Raw genomic sequence first — 25,515 nt, 5'->3', positions numbered from 1 at the left:
ACTGTTTTCAGATACCTCCAATATGCCATCATACCCGTCTGAGCTCCAAGTCAGTCAAGACAGAAACCAGTGCCTAAGGCCGCCTCCAGACAAGCTAGAACGTTGCACACAAGTTTCAATCTTTTTCATCTATCCCAGGGGAGGGGCTGGGAATTGGGTGGCTTCCTCTGACTACGCTGTACCGCATCAGAGAGCGGGTGGTGCAAGAATAAGCAAAATCACCACAAAGTTTCTTACCATTTTGGTTATGACTTTTTATTGTCTGGGCATTTGCTGGTTGCTGTGGATTTGTGACTCTTTTCTAAATTCCTACAAAGCCATCTTAGTCTGTTGTTGTTTACTTGATGGTTTTGTGAGGGAAAAAGGCCCTGGAGCTTCCAAGACTGACTTCTTGCACCTCCTGAGGTACCTACATTTAAAAAATAATTTCCCCAAATATTTAGGAATTAAATTATCCTCTTTTATTTTGTTGTAATAACAATAACAGCAGTAATTTTATTGAGCACCTACTATATTCCAGGCACTGTTATACACACTTGACCTTTTAAAATAATTAATTTGAACTTTACTGCAGTCTAGGTAGTATTATTATACCCTTTTCATAGGTGAGAAAACTTAGGCACAGAGAGTAACCTACTGTCCATGTGGAACTAAGACAGACACATGGGGAATAAAATTGTAAGTCTTCAATAAGTAACATGAAGGCTCTTCACGGTTTTATGTGACTTAAGACGACGGGGTTACAGTAGACCCGAAGAAGTTGGCTGGATCACACCTCCCCCCAACTTCTCTTGGTGCTATAAATGCTTTAAAATGGGATCTCAGACCTTGAGCTACACTCACAGTGGAATGTGACTGTGGTAGTGGATTGGCCACATTAGTGCCCCTTTCCTTTGAATCAGGAAATAACATGTAGCATATGATCCTAACCAGGAAGGCAAGAGAGGTCCAAACCCAGCCCTGTGGTGGGTGAATAATCAAGGGGATGAAGTGAAGTGGAGTTTCAGAGAGATGACAGACTTAACCCGTCGTGCAGCCAACGTCTTCACACAGACCTGTGGCCTCCAGGAGGGAGACCATCTAGCCTTGATTCTGCCTCGAGTGCCTGAGTGGTGGCTGGTGATCGTGGCCTGCATCCGAACAGGTCAGTGACCCAAGCAGACCTTTGGGCTCACCTAGAGCCAGTTTGTCCTGAAATATTAGGTGCTTTCTCTTCCCCCCCAATTTTTCTTCTTCACAGTCTTTCTTTTTCTCAGACTCAACTCAAATATTATTTTACTCCTTCTTATCCACTCTCTCCCTTATACTCACACCCTCTCAAACACAATGTCATAATTCTCTCTCTCTCTCTCTCTCACACACACACACACACACACACACACTTTCTCTTACATGGTCTCAGACATTCTTGCTTCTTTATAAGATTCATCAATTGTTAACGTTTTGCCATATTCGAGCCCTCTCTCCCAGTGAGTCATTTAAGAATCAGTTGCAGACACTGTGACACCCATAAACACCAGATAAACACTGCAGCATGCATCTGCTAAGATCCAAGACATTTCCTTCACATAACCACAGTAGAGTTATCACACAAGAAGTTTAACACTGATGCAATAGAGTTACCTGATATACATCCATCGTCAAAATTCCTCGATTGTCCCAATAATGTCCTTTATAGCATTTATTTGGTTTAAATCAAAAATTCAATGCATTGCATTTAGTTGTTATATCTCCCCCGTCTCCTTTAATCTAGAATGTTTCTCTACGTTCTACACCGTCTACATGACGATGACAGTTTTGAAGCGTCTAAGCCAGGTGTTTTGCAGAAGGTCCATCAAAATGTGTATCTCTGACTCCTTCTTCATGATTATCTTCAGGTTAGACATTTTTAGCCCAGGTACTAGAAGGGCAATATGGTGTCTTCCTTGGTGCATCACATTGGGGATATATAAAGTTGGTTTGCCATAATATCACTGATATTGTTTTATCACTTTAGAAAGGTAGTATCCACCTTTGTAGAGGTACCTTTTCCTTTTGTAGTTAGTAAGTAATCTGTTGTATAATATTTATGGGACTGTGTGAATATCCTGTTCCCCAACTGTCTTTCACTTTATGGTTTGAGAATCCACGGACGATTCTTGACTGAATTGAATATTTTAATGGTGGTCTTTTATTAGGATTTTCTATTTATATCATTCCCTCTACATTTATCAGTTGGCATTGTTCTATAGAGATTTTCCTTTCCCTTTTCATTGCTTATCTATGCATTAATCTATATAATCAGTATGGGACTCATGGATTCTTTTTCGAATCGCTTCAGTTGTTCTATAATGCATGCTCATACAACAATATGTCGTGCTCTTGGTCCCATATTCTCTGTCTCATGTTTTCTCACAAATAGTTGATTAATCCATCAAGATCAAGAATTAACAGCAGTGGCTGAGGGAGTATAGAGAAGCCATGCCATCTGTATAGTGAAGAGATGGTCCATGAGAAACCCAAGACATGACTTGAGACCTCTGGGATAAGAAGAATTAAAGAGGAGTAGAAGCAAAGGACGGAAATTCCAAGAATGGTCATAGCACATGGAAATGCTTAGAGTCAGGAGTAGCCTATATGAAGAACGGTCATCTTGAAATAGAGAATAGAGTTGTGCGAGAGAGAGATGGAGCGTGAGCAGTGCACTCAAACTCAGGATGGGGAGTGTGGTGTTTTCCTGGAGACAGGGTCCAGGTGTTAGTGGGGAGAAGAAATGTGGAGGGGAAAAAGTCGGTGCTCTGTGGAACTAAGCAGGCTAATAATACGGAAGGTGGGTAGTAGGAAGATTCAGGACAGGGCATCTGGTGGAGAAATTAGAATGCAATAGGGGCACACAAGACTTGAGCTAATTGTTGGTGATGGAAGATGGAAGGGAAAGTACAAAAGTTCGAAGGACATTGCAGTTAACTTTGGGTATGACGAACGAAGGAAAGAGAGGAAATTCAAGATGACACAAGGAATGATGACAACAGATGACAAGAGATTCACGATGACAGAGAAGGAAGTGAGAGGAGAAAAATGGGGGCAGGGAGGCAGAGTCAGGGACACTGTCCTACTTGTATCTTTCCCAGATCCTGTGTAAATTTGTATGGAGAAGGACTCACCTGTCTACTGGCTAGATCCATTTAGAGTAGAAATTATTAGGGCAGGCTTTTCAAATTTTAATGTGCATAGAAATCCCTTGGAGATCTTGTTAAAATGCAGTCTCTGATTCAGTAAGTTTGGGGGGGGCGATGAGATTCTGTGTCTTAGGGGGTGTTGATGCTGTGGACCATCCTTTGCATACCAAGAAGTTAGGGGATGTCTGTGCAGATAAACCAGGTCTGACAGCCAAGGTTGTGAGGCTGTGAAAGAGATACCAGAACAGGCAGTTTCTTTCTCATCCCTAGGGATCGTCTTCATGCCAGGGACTACCCAGTTGAAGGCCAAGGACATTCTCTACCGACTACAAGTGTCTAAAGCCAAGGGCATCGTGACCACAGATACCCTTGCCCCAGAGGTGGATTCTGTGGCTTCTGAGTGTCCTGCTCTGAAAACCAAGCTCCTGGTGTCTGACCATAGCCGTAAAGGGTGGCTGGACTTCCGATCACTGATTAGGTGAGTTTCTGATGAATGTGCTTTCTGAGGAATGGCAGGAGAAAGCCACTCACTGCCAAGTGCTGGTACAGAAGCAGCCAGTGGGAGGAAGCTCACCAGGTCTGAGCTTCTCTTCACAGCTATGTCACTGATTTGCTGTGCAACCTTGGGCTAGTTCCTTCTCCTCTCTTGGCTGCAATTGTTTTATGTATAAAATGGGGAAATTGAACTTCTATGGCTCTCTCTAAAATATAATCACCCCTGTGCAAAGGAGATGTGTAAAGTCGGAGGGTTATTGTGTTGCATGTTCCTTGTAGGTGGGGAATCTGAATATTATTTTTATGTAAATAATTAGCAATTAAGTTGAACAAAAGGTTCAGATGAATTTTTAAGGTGAAACATGGTACTGAGGAAAAAATGACAGGCAGCTTTGGGAGCAAACACTTTCCATGTCCTAGGGGGTGGGTGTCTATAGGGATGCCTTGAAGGAAAAGTTAGGGAAGTGCTGAAGGTAAGAAAGACCCCTCCACCTCCAAAACGCTGATTCTGCAAGTCTTCAGGCATTTTTCATATCACACACAAACCATGCTGGATTTGTTTTCTTGAAGTACTTCCACAGTTTTTAAAGCTCTTTGCTTCAACCCCCAAGGGCAAATATTACAGTGAAATCACATCTTATGCTAGATTCTAAAGTCAGAGAATTAGATTAAAATAGCTTAAACAAAGAATACTCGTTAAAACTCGTCGCAATTGCTCAGACTCAGTATGGTATCATTTCTCCACAAGAGCCAGGGCTCCCTCCAGCACTGGGGTTACTTGCAGCCTCCCTGACTGAGTACTATAGGAAGCTTGCATTTACAATTGTAATAGACCCAAGAAAGAGACTCTCAGCCAAGGAGAAGCTCCCCAAGAACCGAGGCAGATGGAGGGAGCTACGGATTCTACCTTCCACCTCTAGCTCATGCTAGAGCAGATGTACATATATATGTTCCTTACACTGTCATTCTCCCTAGCTTTCTCTTTCCCATCCTTCAACACCAAATTTATGAGGTTGAATTCCCGTGAAGCTAGTCTGTGTAAAATACAAGGTTAGCGGCGTGACTAAAAGCATAGTATATGGATCACACTGTCTGAGTTTGAATCCTGGCTCCGCAACTTGCTGGCTATATGTCTTCAGGTAAGTTACCTAACCTCTCTGAGCCTCAGTTCCCTCATCTACAAAATGGGCATAAAAGCAGTACTTGCCTCTTAGGGTTGCTCTGAAGATTGAATGAGTTCTTATTTGTAGATCATTTAGAGCATTGCCTGGAATCATTGGAAATACTATTTCAATGTTTATTAAAATATAAAGTAATCCATCATATTTTCCCCACTTTTTAAAATGAAGAAATGTCAGTCCACCTATCCAAGTCACCCATAAACTTTGTTTGGTGCCTAATACTGGGAGTTGCAAACCCCAGTTTTCTGACTCCAAGACTCACATTGCTTCTTTTGCTTCCCCAGAGGATGGAAAAACAGGAAACATGACTTCTGTCCTTTTGTATTGAATCCCTTTGCAGATCAGAATCCCCAGTTCACACCTGTATTAAGTCAAAGACCCTGGACCCAATGGCCATCTTCTTCACCAGTGGGACCACAGGCTTCCCCAAGATGGCAAAGCACAGCCATGGACTTGCTTTGCGATCCATCTTCCCTTCATGGTAGGAGAGAGGGCACCAGCTTAGAAGCTGGGCCACGGATCTGGGGTGAAGTGTGTATGTATATTTGTACGTGTATGTGCTGGGCAAAGAACTCCTGGTGGAATTGACCCCGTGCTGTTTATGCTTTCTGCTCTCTTTGGTTCAGACCCCTAAGGGTGTGAGAAGTATAGACTGACAGAGGCATCTGAATGACAAAGGAGGCACATTTAGGTCCTGCCTGAGCACCTTCACAGGAGGCATGGAGGAGATGTGGGTGGAAAAAGCAGGCATTCTGCAAACCACACAAATGACAAGCCCCTGTGTCCCTGTCAGTAGTTCCAGGGTTTGGTGGGGAAAGATAAAATACTCCAGCAATGTGACCTTACGTGACAGGTCCTCTCCTCTCCTTGATTATGGAGAAACCCGGCATAGAGTTTCCCAGTCGTGAACTGTTAGGGAAAAATAATACCTGGAACTAGGCCACTCCAAGCCACTGCCCTAACCTGGAACAAACATAGAGGCTGAAGCTGGGTTAACCATTTAATCAATTTTAAACCAAACTCTTCTCCCTTCTCTCCATCCCCCAACTAGTAATATTCAAACCAGACCACGTTCTATATACTTTGTACCTTATTAACCAGACCAGGGGGACAGAGAAGGCTTTTTGTAGATAGTTGGTGTCTGTGCTAATGATAACAACTGAGTAGCAAAATCCTGGAGGAATGCGGGTGGAGAGAACGGAAGGATAGTATAGTAGTCAGAATAGTATCTGAGGTTAACTGTATTTTGGAGTTAGCAGGAAATTACTGCAGCTGAAGACATCTGATGTCCTCTGGTGCCCGTCAGACACAGGCTGGATTCTGGCTGTCCTGGGGTCCCTGCTTGAACCATGGACAGCAGGGTCTACAGTCTTTGTCCATCATCTGCCCCAGTTTGACCCCAAGGTCATTGTACAGGTAAGAAGACAAACCTTTCGATATCAACAAACTCCCGGAAAAAAACTCATTTCGAGTTCAAAAACTGGATCCAACTGAGAAAATACATTATTAGCAAAGAAGCCTCTTAGTATAACGCTTAGCATAATATAACCCTGGCTCTGGGTTTCTCAAAGTGTGAAGCACTGAATCAGTCATCGTATCAGAATTACATCAAGAGGTAACTTTGAAGAAAACACATATTCCAAACCTCTCCCTAGACCTATGGATCAGACTCTGTGGACCTGGGAACCAGAATATACGTTTTGAGAAATGAAAGCAAACAGAACAAGCTCAGGTCTCCTGGATCCTGGATCCTGGCTCTACCAGGGCCAGGTGCTGGTGTGTGGATGTTGTATTTGTGTGGCTACTCAATTGAATGACATTTAGAAGCAAAGGCTGGAATATGACAGACCTAGTTTCGTGTCCCATGATTGACCTTTATTAGTGGTTTACTTAGCACGCTGAGCTTCAGTTTCCTTATCTGTAAAATGAGAGTCTTAATGGTTACTATTCCACAAAATTGTTGGGAATCTTAATGAGATGACATAGGAAAGGTGTGTAAAGTGCTAGCCCTGAGACGAGCCCAGAGAGAACACTCAGTAAGTGGTAGCAGTTGCTGTTATGCATACACCATGATAATAACTGAGGTCACCTGCGTGAACTCCTTCAACGTATTTCTCTTCACTTAAAACTTGTCTTTGTGTCTCCGCTCACGCCCCTGCTTCCTGTCTCAGAGGCAAACCTGCCCCTTCACCTCTCAACGTCCAGCTCCCTCCCGACACCTACTGCCGATCCTGTTCTTTTCCCTGCCCTTGTGTTGGGAGCCCCTCTCTATTAATCTTTAACTCATTAAACCTTTTCTCCTGTATTTGCAATCTCTCACTTTTCATTGACTCTACTCCCTCAGTCCATAAACATATTCAAAGTTCCTCATCCTAAGAACACCTGCCCTTCACCCTGGTACACCTCGGACCAGCCCCGTCTCTCCTCCCTTAAGGTCAGACTGCTCCACAGAACATTCTCCACTTGCTACAGCTACCGCCTGTTCCCCCAGCTCACCCCTGAACACCGTAGTCATCCAAGGCTCTGCCCTCAACTTTCCCTCCCCTCTAAGCAGCTTCCTTTACTTCCATTTCTCCAGCAGGTACATCCACTCAGGTGGCTCTCAAAACTGTCCAGTCTTCTCTCTCCAGGCTAGTTTCTGCCTGTTTTTCTGCTGGTTGGTTAAGTTCATCTGCTCATCCCTCCAGCACCTGAAACTGTACCTCCCACTTCTCATTCCCTGCCCCTATGTCAACATCTGCCTCTCCGTCATTATTTTCTGCCTGCATCCTGCCAGTCTCTGAGGCATAGAACTGCACGAACCACAATGAACCACCTCTCTCCTTCCCCCACCAGGTCTAATTCTCCTTCCCCTACAAGGGGTGTCCCCACAGTCTCAGTGTATTTTAAGCTTGAATTATTTCAAAGAACTGAGTCTACAAATTTACCCCAAACCCTGCATTTGAAAGTTCAGTTGTTTAATTTACTTTACAATTATTACTTTCGTGAATTTTTAAAAATAAACTTTAAAATTACTTGGTTTCAGTCTCTCCTATTGAAGATGGGAGATAGTGACTAAAACGAAAAATGTTAAATTAAAAATTTACCATTCAAATTCACAAAACAAAACTTTCCCTTCATTCCCTCCCTACCCATCCCCTGAACTTAGACTTTCTTGTGTTGCTCTGATAGTACCTGACACATGCCATGTATGGAATTCATGTTCAATTTAGGTATACTGAAAGAATTAGCAGATGAATAAATGGGCTGTCCTAGAGGAGAGGTCAGAATTAAAATGCTAATAACAAATCTATGTTGTAAATCTTAATTGCAAAAATAAAATTTTTTCTCTCCTAACTTTCTAGACTTTATTCAAATACCCTATTACCCAATGCTTTGCTGCGCCCTCTGTATTTCGAATGATTCTGCAGCAGAGTTCCGCCAGGTATGGTCGATGTGGCTGCGGTTGGTAATGGGAATCTTCGGGTAGGATTTTAAGTAATCTGATGCACTGTGGTCTGACTGATTTTAGCTATGGTGCTTTGAGGATACTGTGTGTGTGGGTGTGGGGGGGTAAATGTTGGTGGTGATATTTAGCAGCTAGTCTAATTGGTTCTTTCAACAGGATTCAGGGAACCAAATGAAACACTCAGTGAGCCTTGCAACATTGCGGGTTTTTTTTTTTGTAAACATTTTTGTTGTCAAGTAAACATACAGAAAACTATATAAGATATACATTTACAGATTAATGAATTGTTGAAAATAAAACAGCTATGTAACTGCTCACCGAAGGCCCAAAAATAGAACATGGCCAGTGTCCCCAGAGACCTCCTCATGCCCCTCCATCTCCACTAAAGGAATCCACTATTTTGGCTTTTATGGTGTTCATTTCCTTATTTTCCCTCATAGTTTACACAGGAAATATCCCTAAACAAATTATTCTACTTTACTTGCTTTGAGCTTCATGTAATCGTACATTATTCCGTAATATCTGGCTTCTTTTTTCAACATTATGTTTCTAAGAAGTGTCCGTGTTGTTAAATAATGCTGGAGTTAATTTTCATTGCTGTATAACATTACATTTTATGAAAGTAGCACATTTTTAATCAGTTCTATTATTGGGCATTTGGGTAGTTTTCAGTTTGGGACTGTTGATGATTAATGCTGCATTGAATTTTTGAACATGTACATAAACACGTAAACACACATTGCTGTAGATCTTCTCTGGGAGAGGAATTGCTAGGTCACACTGTCATTGCACCCTACTACCTTATTTTCCAAAATTTTGAACCAAGGTATGCTCCCCCTAGCAGGGTAGGAGAATTCCCATTGTTTCACATCTTTGGCAATATTTGTTTTTTTTCAAGTTTTAATTTTTGCCAATCTGATGGGTATGTAGTATCACACTGTAATTTTATTTTTGCATTTCCCCATGTTTGTGGATTAATTTTTAGCTCACCTGAAATCTGCTCTTTGAACCTTATGGTTGTTTATGTATCTTTCAGCGTTTCTGAAATTGATATGGCTACTTCAGAATCAGAGCTAACATGTTTTAGACATAAAAGACTTAAAATATCAAGGAGTTCAATTTACAAAGATAACTGAAATACAGCTTGATTTTATTCATGAACCCTCAATCTGACAGAATTATGTTTCCAGCTGTATTTCTAAGCTCATATTATACCTACTTGTTGCAACGTTCTTGAGATGGTGAACAAACCCCATACAAATTCAACCGGGACATGAATATTGACTCTATTGGAGACTCTGCCCATTTTATGTACTTTGGATAAAGCTCAAGAAGAATGAGGAACATACCCTCAATGAAGCCAGCCCTGCTGTCCATCACTACAGGCTCCGTATATATGAGGAGAGGGTGACAAGGGATTCTGCCACCTCCCTCATCCCTATGAGCTGGCTCAGCTCAGCCCCGTGCAAAGTGGTACTAAGACCCCAATCACTTCTACCCATTTCCTTCAGGGAATCCATCATTATTTTGTGATGGTTTTTGTATTATTTATGGAAATCTTCATGGGGAAAATAGATGAGAGGATTTACATCGCACAACATACCTAGCAAACTACTGCAAATATTCACAGCAGACTTTTCTGTTCTCTCCCAAATTCCTGCTCTCAGGGCTGTTACCTGTGATCCTTCTTCTCTTTACTTACATGAATCCTGGTCTTCCTTGATGTCCCGAGCAATTCATTTCCAACCCCTAATTTGCGTTCTCCAGCCAGAAACACAAAAGGCCTTCAGTTCACATAAGCCCACTCTTCCCAGAAGGCGGTACAGTTCTGTTACCATCCTAGCATATCCTTGGGGTCTTATCCCTCAGCCCTTATGGTTTATAAAAATAACCCTCTTAGCCACATAGAATACTTAGAATGTGTTCCAAGCACACTTTTCTCCCTCTTATTACATCAACATCCATATTCAATCCTGATCTCCCTGATTTAACCCATTAGCCTCACCACCACCACCACCTACCCCTGCCAGATGAGTTAACAGGTACCAATAGGAAATGACTTCCACTTGGACTTGACCACCAGTAAAATGCCCAGAAGGCAAGTAAGAAAGCGAAGAAGCGGAAGGATGAATGATCCATATGACAATGCTCTGAGCTCTCCCTGGGCCTGGGGCAGAGTGCCCAAGCCCAGTCTGCGGAGGCTCTGTTGACACCTTGCCTTTCCCTCAGCCTCAGGTTCCCCACCCTGGAGCACTGCTGTACTGGTGGGGAGGCCCTGCTGCCCGAGGAGCAAGAACTGTGGAGAAGACAGACAGGCGTTCTGCTCTACCAGGCCTACGGACAGTCAGAAACGGTAGGTGAATGGTCCCTCTGGGCCAGTCAGGATGTGCTCGTCCACTGAGCCCGCAGATGAGCTGAATCCTGCTATGAGTGTGTGCGGAGCACACAGCATTGCTCAAAGCCAACGGGAGGCTCCAGAGCTCTAGGCTTATTTGTCCAAATAAATTTGCAGAAAAGACAGTTGCAGCTCATCAACTTGTCAAAAGACCAATGTGCTGAAAACTATTGGACAAAAACCTAGAAAGGGGTCTAAGGACATGGTGCCACTGTACCTGTGATAATTAGTTATAATTAAGAGAGCCCAGGAGGGGCACTGGCATAGAAGGTGCTCTCCAGAGACATGGAAGCCAGCACTGCAAGTCCTGTCCACTTCACCGTCCCTTCCTAGGCAGCAACCACAGGAGCAGGCCGGAGCTAGCCCCGGAAGTTCACTAGTTCATTTCTGGGTGTTTATGAGGAGAGCACACAGCTTTGATGGTGAGACACTAGCAGGAGGAGAGATCTTCTATATACACGCCACACACACACACACACACACACACACACACACACACACACACACAGTGTGATCTTCTATATACACGCCACACACACACACACACACACACACACACACACACAGTGTGATCTTCTATATACACGCCACACACACACACACACACACACACACACACACACACACACACACACACACACAGTGTGATCCCAAAGAGGATCACTCCCAGTCAGGTGGGCAGGGCATTCAAAGAATAATGCATGTTTTGAATCTCAAGGACTATATCCATGATAGTATGGGCAGGTATCTCACTTCTAACACATTTTCAATGCATTTCCGATGCTGGACAGAGCCACTTTCCCCTACTTCGCTATCATCCCTTTAGCTGACAGATGTATAACTGTCATCTCAGGGCCTGTAGCAAAATAGCTGTTTTAGTCCCAACTGACATACTTCTCTGACATTACTTTGCAAATAAATAATCAGTTACTGGGTCTGCTTCCGGGATTGAGAAATGTTAAGAGTCTAGGTCTGTCCTTGCTGGTTCAGTTTGCATTCAGACAGGGAGGGTGAGGTTATAACTATGCGCTACACCCATGACACTAGTCCCTTTACATCAACTATTCATAACAACAGAATACTCCCCGATACCCGGATGGTGCTTTATTTCTCCAAACATTTTCACACCTATCCACTCATTTCTGTGACATTTTCCACGTGCCTGTAGTGTAAGCAGTGACATTGCAGAGGGGAAAGTACTTCCTCTCTCAGGAGCTCTGACCCCAGTTCACATCTCAGCCTTGCCAGTTATAGGCTTCGAGACTGTAGGCATATCACTGAATCTTGCAGAGTCTAGCTTCCGCATCTCCAAAATGGAAATATGCCAGTCTTGCAAGGTTATGATAAGGTAAATGAAAGAAAGTATACAAAGCTCTGTTTGCAGTGTGTAACCCCTATTGCAGCTATGGTTGTCACTGTTGTTTTTAGGTAGGTATTGTGTTTAGATGCTGGGGGTGCAGAGATGGATGGGACAGTCTGTATTCTCTGAATGCTCATTATCTACTGAGGGAAACAGACAAGCAACAATAGAAGTATGGGGAAAAATACCACAGAAAGAGAATCTCCCAACTTCCTTTTATTAGGGCCTGAATGATAGCTAGTAGTAGTTGTTTACTGAATACTTGGTGTGTGCCTGGCACACACTCACAAGGACTCTAAACGATAATGTTATAATTACCCCCCTTTGACAGAGGAGGAGATCAAGGGGGATTACTTGGTACATAGCTAGTGAGTGGTGGAGTCAGGATTCAAACCTTGGTCTCTGTGTGTGAAGTGCTTAACCTTAGGAAAGTGATAATTTCGAGAACCATGAAGAAGGAATAAGGTTCATCAGGAGACGTGGGGGTAGGGAACAACGTGAACAATCTGAATAACCTCAGCACAGCTCTGAGAAGCAGTCGAGGCAGCTACAAGTAAATGGTCGTTACATACACTCACGGCCCTCCCCGGCAAAGGGACACATGTCTGGCATACAGTGGGCACTCTGCACCCTACGTTACATGCCCACGGCCCTGGGCTCACTCCTCTGCTTCTTCATGGCCTCCCGCACGGGACTCTGTAGCCCCAGCACCAGGCTCAGGTCCAGTCCATGTCAGGTGCAGTGAATGTCTGCTGACTAGAGTGGGGTCGATGCCTTCTAGCTTCCCCATGAGGGCTCTTTAAACAGCATCAAATGACATCTGTAAGCAAGGATGCTGTTTTTTTTGTGATCAGCCTGGACGCTTCGCCAACCCCAGTTCTCTTCTTTCGTGAACAGGGAATAAGTTGTGGCACTCTCCGGGGGATGAAGATCAAGCCAGGTTCCATGGGGAAGGCCATCCCACCCTACGACATTCAGGTCTGGTGGTAAAGACATTGGCAGACATTAGTGCTCGGCTAGGGTTGGACCGTTGTGTGACACGAGGTGACAGAACCAGTCATGCCTCCAGATTCCCCTTCCTCTTCTCCGCCTACTTTTCCTCCAGTTTCCTGGGGAGTTTTCAGTTGAGAACTACAATGTCCTGGGCATGAGTGCAGCTTGCCAGGACAGCCAGAGGCTTCATGTACCGAGCCTGGAAAAGAGTACTTGCAGTAGCACAGGTGGCTCTCTCCACTGCTGGTGCCTTTAGTTTTTCCTGATCTGTGTTTTCTACCTTGAAGACACATTTGTGATGTCTATATATGCATGAAACACATAGACCCGTGGCTTGGGTTTTACCATTTGCTGATTTCAAAGACTTTGACAGTTTTATTCTATTTTCTGACAGGGCTCCTCTACCACAACCTCCTCCCCCAATAACCCCCACTGTGTCACATGAATGAGCCAGGCAGTGTTTGGGTGGGGCAGGAGTGTTGGGGATCCCTGCAGGGTGGGATTCACAGGTCTCTTGCTCCAGATCATTGATGACAAGGGCAACATCCTGCCGCCCAACACTGAAGGAAACATTGGCGTCAGGATCAAGCCCACGAGGCCCATAGGCGTCTTCATGGGCTACGAGGTAAGGACACACCATCTGCCCCCACACGGCCCAAGAATCCTTGCAGGGAGCTGTGTAGGTGAAAAGGGACTGGACTCAACTCTGCATCTTGAGACTTCTTCCTTCTTCCTTTATTCACTCCAAGTCAATGAAACCTGTTCTAATTAATCTCAAAGCTCATTGTGTGTTCCCACATCCCTTTCTGTCATAACCCATCTGGCACTTATGGGCTGACTGTTGGGGTAGAAAACAGCCTGGCTTCAGAACCACCAGACTTGGGGTCCAGTGATGTCTTGTGGTTAAGAATGCTGGCTTTGACTGGGTTCACATCATACCACCGCACTTACCAACAGGGTGCAAACAAATCTATTATACTCGCTGAGCCTCCAGGGTCGCTATTATCCCCACTTTAAAGGAAGAAACTGCAGATTGGAAGCTTAACGTGTCTTTCCCATATCAAATAAATGGCAGGCCTAGGATTCAAAGTGGTGTGTTTTGGACCCCAAACTCTAAATGAGAAATCCAGGGACTACAGAAACCTACAATAGAGTATAAGGAAACCTGCTGTAACTCTTCATCAGACAAACCCTAGCTAGCAGTGGCCACTAAGAGGAAATCCTCAGCTTCCAAGATGGACTGTAGAAGGGTAGACAGACCCTGAAATTGATCTCAGCCTCCATCTCCTTTCTACAAAGTCACAGCCACTGGTGTCACTGTTGTGCTCACACTGTGGCCTTGGGTGGGTGGGTGGGGCCCTGTCCCTCTGGTACTATTGTCCAGAAGCAATCATGCAAAGCCTTAGCCTTAATTCTCAGTAGCACAGTGAAAAGGTTGGATAAAAGGGAAAATGAACACAGAGTAACAGGTATCTAGATCAGTAGTTCTTAATACTGCCTGCACGTTAGAATCATTTGAAGGGTTCTTTTTTTTTAAATACTTGGATCCAACCACAGAGATTTTGGTTAAATTGAACTGGCGTGGTACAAAGCCATGCCTTAAAAAGAATTGTACGTATTTTATTTTGCAAAGATGTCTTCACATATGGCCACACTGATTTCTTTCATTTCACACGTTCTCATGGCAATGAGACATGTCACTCTTCCATTGAGATTCGTTGGCTTTTATTCTGTTCTTTTATTTTCTTTTTATTGAGGCATGACCTAAATCCCTGCTAATTAGGGTTTGTCTGATGAAGAGTTACAGCAGGTTTCCTTATACTCTGTTGTAGGTTTATATATACATGTGATATAAAATTTACCCTTTTCACCATTCCTGAGCATACCGTTCAGTAGCACTGAGTAAAATTTACAATTGCACAACCGTCACCACCATGCGTCTGCAGATAATTTCCTCCATCCCCAGAAGCAATTCTGTTCCCATTAAACAATAGCTGCCTAGTCGCCATCTCCCCGCATCTGGTAACCTCTAATGGTACTTTTTGTCTTTAAGAACTTGCCTATTTTCATTACCTCATATAAGTGGAATCATACAACATTTGCCCTTTTGTGTCTGGCTTATTTCACTTAGCACCATGTTTTCAAGGTTCATCCATGTTTTAGCAAACTGTCATCTTTTGAGACTGAATAATATTCCATTGCATGTATATACCAAGTTTTGATGGACATTTGGGTTGTTTCCACCTTTTGGCCTTTGTGAATAATGCTGCTATGAACACTGATTGTGCAAGTAACTGTTTGGGTCCCTGCTTTCCCTTCTTTTGGTTATATACCCAGAAATGAAATTGCTAGATCATATGGTACTTCTGTTTAACTTTTTGAGGAATTGCCATACGTGTTTTCCACATGCACAAGTGTTTTCATTTCCTCATATCCTTACACTCACTTGCTATTTTCAGTTTATTTTTAATAATGGCCATTCTAATGGGTTTGAAGTGGTAACTCATTGCGGTTTTGATTGACATTTCTCTAATGACTAGCATCTTTTCATGTTCTTATTGGCCATTTGTATATCTTCAGAGAATTGTCTATTCAAGTTCTTTGCCCATTTTTAATTGGCTTGTTCATTTTTCTGTTGTTGTTGTTTCTAAGTTGTAAGAGTTCTTTATGTAGGCTGGATATCAATACCTTATCAGATATTCAAATTATATGCTTTGCAAATATTTTCTCCCATTCAGTGGGTTGTCTTTTCACTTTCTTGATAGTATCCTATGACATACAAAGTTTTTAAATTTGGTGAACATTTTATGTATTCAATATTTTTCTTTTATTTCCTGTGCTTTTGATATCATATTCAAGAAATCATTGTGAAATCCAAGGCAAGATTTTCCTCTGTGTTTTCTTTCAAGAGTTTTATAAGCTCAGCTCTTACATTTAAGTTTTTGATCCATTTTGAATTAATTTTTGTGTATGATATAAGGTAACTTCATTCTTTCGCATGTGGACATCCAAGGTTCCAAGCACCATTTGTTAAAACGACTGTCTTTCCCACTGAATAGTCTTGGCACCCTTGCCTAAAATTAATTGACAGTGTATGTGAGGGTTACTTTTTGGGTTCTCTATGCTCTTCAAGTTGTCTGTATGTCTCTTTTTATGAACGTATCACATTGTTTTGTTTGCTATAGCTTTGAAGTAAGTTTCTGAAATCAGGAGTTTAAGTCCTCCAACTTTTTTCTCCTTTCTAAAGGTTGTGTTTGCATTTTGGGATCCCTTGAGATTTTATGTGAATTTTAGGATGGGTTTTTCTATGTCTGCAAAAAACACCACTGAAATTTTGATAGACATTGCATTGAATCTGTAGATAATGTTGGGCAGCATTGTCACCTTAATATTGTCTCAAATCAATGAATACGGGATGCTTTTCCATTTATTTATGTCTTCTTTCTCTTTTTCAGCAGTGATTTTTAATCTTCAGTGTACAAGTCTTTCACCTGCTATACTAAATTTATCCTTAGTATTGTATTCTTATTGATGTTTTTTCAGTTTTCTTTTTGGATTGTTAATTGTTAAAGTATAGAACTGCACCTTAAGTTTTGTGCATTGATTTTCTTTCCTATAACTTTGCTGAATTCCTTTATTAGGTCTAACAATTTGTGTGTGTGAGAGAAAGTTTTTTAGGGTTTTGTACATGTAAGATCATGTTATCTGTGAACAGATCTAGTTTTAATTCTGTTTCATTTTGGTGCCTCATTTCTTTTTCTTGCTTAATTGATCTGGGTAAACTTCCAATACTTTGTTGAGTAGAAATGGTGAGATCAGGCTCTCTTGTCTTGTTCCTGATCTTAAGAGAAAACCTTTCAGCCTTTTACCAGTGAGAATGATGTTAGCTAAGCTTTTTTGCCCACACACTTAACTTTTCCGAAGATATCTTTATATGGATTTGACACATGTCTAGAGTCTTTTCATTTTAACCTGTAGGAATCCCTTTACCATATCTGCTAGGGCATGTCTAGTGGTAGTGAACTCCCTCAGCTTTTATCTGAAAATATCTTAATTTCTCCCTCATTTTAAAGGAGCATTTTGAAGGCAGGATAGAGAAGTCTTGATAGATAGTTTTTTTTCTTTCAACACTTTAAATATGTAATCCCACCACTTCTGGCCTTCAAGGTTTCCTGTGAGAATCAGCTGATAATCTTACTGAGGATCCTTGTATGTGATGAGTCACTTCTCTTGCTGTTTTCAAGACTCTATTTGGCTTCCAATATTGTGATTTTTATGTATCCTGGTGTGGGTCTCTTGGGATTATCTTATTGGATTTCTTTGAACTTGTATTTGTAAATTCATGTGTTTCATTACATTTGAGAAGATTTTGCCCCTTATATCTTCAAATACTATTCCTGTCCCTTTCTCTGTCTCATTTCCTTCTCTCATAATGCACATGTTTGTCTGCTGGATGCTGTCGTGCAAGTCCATTAGGCTCTGTTTGCTTTTCTTCAGTTTTTTTCCTGTTTGCTCCTCAGACCCAATAACTTCTATTGTTCTGCCTTCAACTCTCTGATTCTTTCTTATTCCTGTTTTAAACTGCTGCCAAACACTTCAGTGATTTTTTTGTTTTAGTTATTGCCCTTTTCTAGAAGGTCTGTTTGGTGCCTTTCCATAATTTCCATCTCTTTGTTGATATTCTCATTTTGTCCACATGTCACTTTTCTGACTTCTTGTAGTGCTTTGTCCATTTCTTCCTTTACCTCTGTGACCACATTTAACAAGCTTGATTTAAACTGTTTGTCTAGTAAGTCTTATGCCTGGGCTTCCTCAGGGATGATTTCTGTCAATTAATTTCATTCCTTTGAATGAGGTATGATTTTTTTTAATATTTATTTATTTTATTTATTTATTTTTTACTTTTGGCTGTGTAGGGTCTTAGTGCAATACACAGGATCATTGTTGTGGCATGTGGGATCTTTTGTTGCAGTGTGCGGGCTTCTTTCTAGTTGTGGTGTGTGGATTTTCTCTCTTTAGTTATGGCGCACAGGCTCCAGACTGTGTGGTCTCTGTAGTTTGCAGCATGAGGACTGCCTAGTTGAGGCAAATGTGCTCAGCAGTTGTGGCGCACAGGCTTAGTTGCCCCACAGCATGTGGGATCTTAGTTCCCCGACCAAGGATTGATGAACCCATTTCCCCTGCATTGGAAGGTGGATTCTTTACTACTGGACCACCAGGGAAGTCCTGAGGCATGATTTCTGTTTCATTGTATGTCTTGTAATTTTTAGTTGAATATTGGGCCTCTCACTATTACAATGTGGTAACTCTAGAAATCAGATTCTCCTGCTTCCCTGAGTGTTGGGGTGTCTGGGGTTTTGTTGTTCTTGTTTTGTATTGTTGACCATTGAAGCCTATAACAGTATGTTTGTTTTGAGACGTTTCCAAACTCTTCTTGCAACGACAATTATTGGCCATGTGTGATCACACTGAAGTTTCTGATCATTTAGCTCATGTTCAGCTAATGTTTTGACAGAGATTTTCTTGAGTGCCAAGAGGTCAAACAAACAAAAATACCAATGACAACAAAAAGGAGAGAACAACCAATGTACAAGTTAGGTCTGTGCTGGGGTACTCCTTCACCACTTAGCTAGGCTTGCTCTGTGCCTAGAGATCAGTCTGAGGTGAAAGCTTAAGGTCTTCTTAGGGCTCTTGTGAGCACACGTCTTGCTCAGGTATGTGCATGGTTTTCTAAATACCGCCATGTGCACAGCTGTCTTGAATATCCTAATTTCTTGAAAGAATCTCACCCCAACTTCTCCTCCAGACCTTCATGATCTATTGTATATCTCCACCCATAATTTCTTACCTCAGGCATCTTTCAGTTTTGTAGTCTTCCAGGTAGCTCCTATGAACAGTTCCTATTGCTTTTCCCACTTATATTCTGAGTTACATGAACTGCGTGCCTTGCACCAGTCCTCCCATTATCCTGAGACAGGTTACAACAGGTGTGTACAATAATTTGCAAATGAGATCTTCTCTGCTCTCTCTGGTTGGAGCAGGGGAACTGGGAACTGGGCTGCCATCTGCTCAAGACCAAAACTGCCATGCAGAAGAAAGGCTGGAGCAAGGGTGAATAAAATGTCACAAAACTTTGTACCATTTTTAAGATGGCTTTTTCTTGATTGGGTATTTATAAGGTTGTTTTAAGCCTTTGACTCTTTCCCAGATGTCGTACGTAGTCAATTCAACTTCTTGTACTTTTTTGGTGGTTTTTTGGGGGAAATGAGACCTTAAATCTTCCTCATTTGCCGTGTTTTCTTGACATCACCCACCAGTAGCACTTTTTAAAAGTAGTCAAGGTGAAGAACTCAATTTGGTGCCTCTGTAGACTCTGACCCTTTCTGTGTGGTAGATGTGATACTATTCTCCTACCATTCAGGAGCTCTTCAATGGCTCTGAGATCTACTTCCAAGAAGTTCAGGCCCAGAGAGACAAAGGAATTCCTTCCGTGGGTGTGGGAGTCCCATCTGCAAGGTTCCAATCTCTGACCCTACCTCAGATGATTGACATCAAGAAATATCATTTCCTTCAGGGAAGACGTGTCCGCAGGGATGTGTCAGGTCAACTGTATCAGAGTACACTGAGATGGACAGCAGTTCAAATGGTACATGAATTGGGGGTGGGACTTTTTCTGTACCCTTTGATGTGGTGTCTCCTAAATTTCAGTCATTCAAGTCCACGTCAACTATTTTCTGCCATATCCATGCACCATGTATATTATTACTTACATTATTTTTCACTTTAAATCAAATTACTACTTTAAAGCATTTGTTTAAAAAAGAATTTGATCTGGTATCTCAAGTGGAAAACAGTATCTCTTCCCAGAAACAGGAGGCAATTATAACCATAACTATAATACACACAAAACATTTTCTTAAATTCTAGCTAACTTCTATTTTCACTAAAAGTTCTGAAATGGTGTAATAACTCTAAATGGAACGTTACCTTTAAAACTGTATAGAAATAAAAAATTAAAGGCAAAAAAAGCTCTGAAATGGAAACTTATCTTCCTCTTGGTAGTTCCAGAGCTTTCAAAAATATGTCCGAGAATCTCAATATAATCAGACCAATTGGACGGGACTCTAATAAAGGATGCAATTTAATGTTTAAAGATTTTTTTCCTGAAACCTCTTAAAATTATTCCATGTTCCAGAAGAAGATAAATCCCAACACAGTGCTCAGTGGTCACATGCATAGGCTGTAAATTCAAATGCCAACCCTCCCTCTGCCCAGCTGAGTGACTTTGAGTGAGTTATTGTGCCTCCTTGAACATCCGTTTCCTCTTCTGTAAAATGCCAGCCTCACACAAATCTGTAAGGTTCACAGCAGCTTTATGCATAATAGTTAAAAATGAAACTACCCAGACGCCCTTCAGTGGGTGAATGTTAAACTGTGTCTCATCCGTAACGTGAGATACTGTTCAGCAATAAATATGACCTAACTACTGATGAACACAGCAATGTGGATGGATCCCCAGAGAATGATACTGAGTTTTAAAAAAGAGCCAGTCCCAAAGGTTATATACTATAGAATTTCATTTATGTTACATTATTAAAATGACAAAATTATAAAAATGGAGAATAGGTTAGTCATTGCCAAGGGGTTAGGTATGGGAAGGGAGGTGGAAGAAAGGAGAGGAGAGAGGTGGATGTGGTTATAAAAGCAACGGGAGAGATCCTGGTGATGATGGGACTGTTCAGTACCTTGACTGTGGTGGTAGATACATGGACCTACACATGGGATAAAATGGCATAGAACTAGATACACTCACACACACACGAGTACAAGTAAAAAACTGGGGAAACCTGAGTAAGATTGGTGGATGGTATCAATGTCAATATCCTGGTTATGATATTGAACTATATTTTCTCAAGATATTACCATTGGGAGAAACTAGATAAAGGGTACATGAGATCTCTCTGTATTATTTCTTATAACTGCATGCAAATATACAATTATCTTAAAAGTTTAATGAAGAATACCAACTTCATAGGCTTTCTGTGAGGCTCAAATAAGGTAATATTTTGGGAAGAAAATTCATACAAACATTTATTGACACCTCCCATCTGTCCAGCCACTGTGTAAATGCAGAGCTTATAACAGGGAATAAAATAGAGTTATGCTCTAGTGGTAATTTTATTTTACTGGAGTGGCACACAAAAGTGAGTTGTTATTTCTAAAAATTGTTCTGGGGACATCCATGGTAGCACAGTGGTTGAGAGTCCGCCTGCCAATGCAGGGGAAACGGGTTCAATCCCTGGTACAGGAAGATCCCTCATGCCGTGGAGCAGCTAAGCCTGTGTCCCACAACTACTGAGCCTGCACTCTAGAGCCCGTGAGCCACAACTACCGAGCCCACATGCCGCAACTACTGAAGCTCGTACACCTAGAGCCCATGCTCCGCAACAAGAGAAGCCGCTGCAGTGAGAAGCCCGTGGACGGCAATGAAGAGTAGCCCTGCTCGCCGCAACTAGAGAAAGCCCACATGCAGCAGTGAAGATCCAACGCAGCAAAAAATAAATAAATGAAATAAATATTGTTCTTAAAATTGGTTGAACATTGTTCACTAATCTACCAGTGGCATGCATTGAGTGCTTGCATGTAATGAAAGTAGACTCAGAGAGATTATAAAAAATGCCCAGGTGCCAGGTAGAGCCAGAAGCAGGATTCAAACCCAGATCCGAGCTCATTGTTGTAGCTCATCATCTCTAAACTCACTGTTTTTGACAGAGGAGTGTCGTTGTCTTTGCAGAGTAACCCGGTGAAGACAGCCGAAGTGGAGTGTGGGGACTTTTACAGCAGTGGGGACAGAGCAACTGTTGATGCAGAGGGCTACTTCTGGTTCCTGGGGAGGGCCGATGATGTCATCAACGCCTCCGGGTAGGTGTGGCTGACGCTGAGCCAGAAGGTACCACCCTCACAAGCCTGGTGGGAGGTAGCATGCCCAGACATTCCTTCATGCCTTGGTGATGGACTCTCAGCCTAACTCTGAACCAAAGTAAGACATCATGCAAGTTAAAGGCACTGGGAAGGAAAACTTGACTTTGGGCCCTATTTGTTGAGGGAGCTTATTCTGTGTGCTCCTGTAATGAACCACGTGTCACAGAAGCACATAAAAACAACAATAATAAAATTCACCTTTATGGAATACGTATTATGTGACCGTACTCTCTGTAGAGCTTTATACGAACCACCTCCCAATGCTGTAAGGTAGATGCGATTATGCCCATTTTATTTTATTTTGTGGGGGGAGGGTGTGTGTGTGGAGGCCCCAAGTGCTCGGCATGCAGGATCTCAGTTCCCCAAGCGGGGATTGAACCCGTGCTCCCTGCAGTGGGAGCACGTAGCCCTAACCACTGGATGGCCAGGGAATTCCCATGATTATGCCCATTTTACATGAGCAAACGGAGTCAGTGACCAGTGAAAAACGTTGCCTGAAGTTTCAAAGACAGTACAGGGTGCAGGCCAGATTTGAACAAAGGCGGTCTAACTGCAAGTCTGTTGTTCCTAACTCGAACATGATTTATAAAGAAAAACAATGACACGTTACACTAGAATAACATGTTTTCCTGGGAATTTCAGGAAAATTGTGTTTGTTGTCTTTAATTTCTAAAACCAATGCTGGTAACAGTGAGGAACAGGCTGTAAAATTTGTACAAATGTTTAAGCTAAGGAGTTTTCATGCCAGGGGAAGCTGCTTGAGCTTGAGCCAAGCCCCAGAGCTCTGGGAGGATGAAGCATTCACCTCCTCTCTCACCTGGGGAGCACCTGAGCCTTGTATTTCTTAGCATGGAACGTTCAGGACTTCACATTTCAGTCCCATTACACAGGCCCTGGCGCCCTGTGACAGATACCCTCCGTGCCAAGGGAAGATGTGTCTCTCCAAAAGATGCGATCTGAGGGCCTGGGTCACCCTCGCCCGGGAACTGGCTCAGAAGGAACCATTGGTCCTGCAGGTACCGCATTGGGCCGGCAGAAGTGGAGAACGCCCTGGCAGAGCACCCAGCGGTGGCTGAGTCCGCTGTGGTGAGCAGCCCGGACCCGATTCGAGGGGAGGTGAGGAACGGGACGTGGAGGTCATCGTGGCTGGGCGTGGGGCTGGGAAGGCAGGTGAGGGGAAAACTTCCCGGCCATACCTACCCAGCCTTGGACCTAGGGTGAAGGGAGGGCATGGTTGATGTGCATGTGCACTTACACGATGTGGTCAGCAGGGGGCACTGTGGCCTCATCTGTGACTGAAATGAAGCTGACAGTGAATGCTGCCGCTGCTGCCATCTAGCAGTTAATCAGCTCTTGCTGGGTGTCAGCTCATTTATCCCTCACAGAACACAATGAATTAAGGACTCTTTTAATACCTTTATGCAGAGAAGGAAACAGAGGCATAAAGAGGTTAAATAACTTGCCTGGATTACACAGCTAATAGGTGGTGGGAAATTGAGCACTCTGGCTCCAGAGCATGCATCCTTGATCCAACAAGTGTTTATTGAACACCTTCTATGTACAATCCCTGAGAAGTTAAATGAGGACATAAATAATAATAGGAAACTAATAAATTACCAACATTATTAAAGGCCCACAAGGTCTTAGCTATTATTAAATGCCCACAGAACTCTACCTACAATAATAGTGAAAATGGTGATGATAACAATGATAGGAATACAAATACATTTAAACTGGCTTCACGTTTTATGTGTATTATCTCATGGAATCTTTGCATGAACCTGATGAGGAATGCACCTGTCCTCTCCCCATTTCGCAGAGAAGGAGATCGAGATTAAGATAGGTTGAGTAATGTTCCAAGGCAAAGAGTGGAAATTGGAAGTATTGAGATTTGAACCTGGAATTTCCAAAGGCTCTGTTCTCAGTTTGTTTTCCCATTAATTTTGTAAGCATTTTATTTAAAAATTTTTTTTAATTAAAAAATTTTTTAAACTGAAAATTATTTTTAAATTTTTATTTATTTATTTATTGGCCGCGCAGTGTGGCATGGCACGCGGGATCTTAGTTCCCTGACTAGGGCTCAAACCCACGGCCCCTGTGGTGGGAGTGCGGAGTCTTAAGCACCGGACCTCCAGGGAAGTCCCAGGCATTTACTCCTTAAACTATACTTTGGTTGTCCCTCGCCCTGAGCCTCCACTCTGGTTCTTCACTGCAGGTAGTGAAGGCTTTCATTGTCCTGACCCCAAACTTCCTGTCCCGTGATCGAGACCAGCTCACCAAGGAGCTGCAGCAGCATGTGAAGTCAGTGACAGCCCCGTACAAGTACCCAAGGAAGGTGAGCGAGAGCAGATGGATGGGGTCTGGTCCCTGTGAGTGGTTCTGGGGGTTCCACTGCCTCAAGTCTCATACAGTGTCTGGGGTGAAGCCTAAGTAGCCAAGAGCACTAATATTTTTCTCTGCAGAAGAAGCATTTCAGCTTAGGGGTGTGAGGGAGCCCACTGAATCGGGTGGAACCTCGATCCTGTGCCAGAAACTCATCCATTGCTGGAGTGTCAGCCTAAAGGAAAAAATCAGACAATTGCCCAAGGATGTCCAGGAAGGTTACCTATAATCTTTCAAAATTTGAAAAAGACACCCAAACCAGCAACTTCCAAGCTATTAAAAAACATTCTGTCATGAGAAATACATTCTGTATTGCAACCCAACACCCATATACACACATAGCAAACAACAAAGAACAAAATGATATTTACCCTAACAGCATGTAACACATTCTGATATTTTTTGTTCAACTTCATTGGTTTTAAATGCTGTGCACAACCTATGAAACTGGCAGCAATAGAGAAAGGATGAAATTACGCGTGGAATTTAATATGATTCTGTAGTTTAAACTGATGATGAAGATTTTTAGCATAAAATATCACAATAATATATTATTGAGAAAAAAAGCAGGCTAAGAAATACGTAGTGCTATCTGATGTGTTTAAAAACAAGTTAAAATTTCCTTCTTTTGCAGTAATACTTTGCTGCATTGTCTGAATGTTTACAATCAATACATATTATAAAGCTATATAGCTAACATTTATTGAGCATTTACTGTGTGTACCAGGCCCTGGACTCAATGCTTTACATGCATTATTATTTCATTTAATCTCCCCACACCCTGAGATAATCATCCAGTCTACAGAGAGGAAATTGAGGCTTAGAGACTCAAAGTAAGGTGCCTGAGATTAGAGTAAATAGAAGCTGGAATTCAACCCCATGTGTATCTGACAACAGAGTTCATGCTGCTAACATTAGCATCTGATGCTTTATCGAGAGTAGAGTAGAGGATGCGTACCAGTCAGGAAGGGCTACATGTTACTGTGGGTAACAAACAGTCCCAAAGTTGCAGTGGATTATAACAAGGACGGTGCCTTTCTTGCTCACGCCACTTGTCCACCATAGCTTTCCCGCAGCCTTTGCTCCACATCCCCTCATCCTGGGACCAGGATAAAGGAGCA

At 42.5% G+C, this 25,515-nt stretch overlaps 1 protein-coding gene across 6 annotated transcripts in view; it reads left to right on the top strand.

Annotated features, from left to right (window-relative positions):
- Nucleotides 1-25,515, top strand: part of LOC116739913 (acyl-coenzyme A synthetase ACSM1, mitochondrial) — a 49,711-nt gene that overhangs the window by 23,534 nt on the left and 662 nt on the right. For 3 of the 6 annotated variants that reach the window (XM_032604806.1, XM_032604805.1, XM_032604804.1), the window contains exons 3-13: nucleotides 934-1,144; nucleotides 3,429-3,636; nucleotides 5,175-5,315; nucleotides 6,091-6,250; nucleotides 8,179-8,258; nucleotides 10,512-10,635; nucleotides 12,935-13,015; nucleotides 13,554-13,655; nucleotides 21,825-21,952; nucleotides 23,029-23,128; nucleotides 24,228-24,347. In XM_032604806.1, coding sequence (XP_032460697.1) covers nucleotides 934-1,144; nucleotides 3,429-3,636; nucleotides 5,175-5,315; nucleotides 6,091-6,250; nucleotides 8,179-8,258; nucleotides 10,512-10,635; nucleotides 12,935-13,015; nucleotides 13,554-13,655; nucleotides 21,825-21,952; nucleotides 23,029-23,128; nucleotides 24,228-24,347 — 1,455 coding nt within the window. The other 3 variants (XM_032604809.1, XM_032604810.1, XM_032604807.1) reach the window with 3 other exon arrangements.

Source organism: Phocoena sinus, chromosome 15 (assembly GCF_008692025.1).
Source record: "Phocoena sinus isolate mPhoSin1 chromosome 15, mPhoSin1.pri, whole genome shotgun sequence".
NCBI lineage: Eukaryota > Metazoa > Chordata > Mammalia > Artiodactyla > Phocoenidae > Phocoena > Phocoena sinus.
Note: the sequence above shows the minus strand (reverse complement) of the source record. Positions and strands in the feature narration are given on the sequence as shown.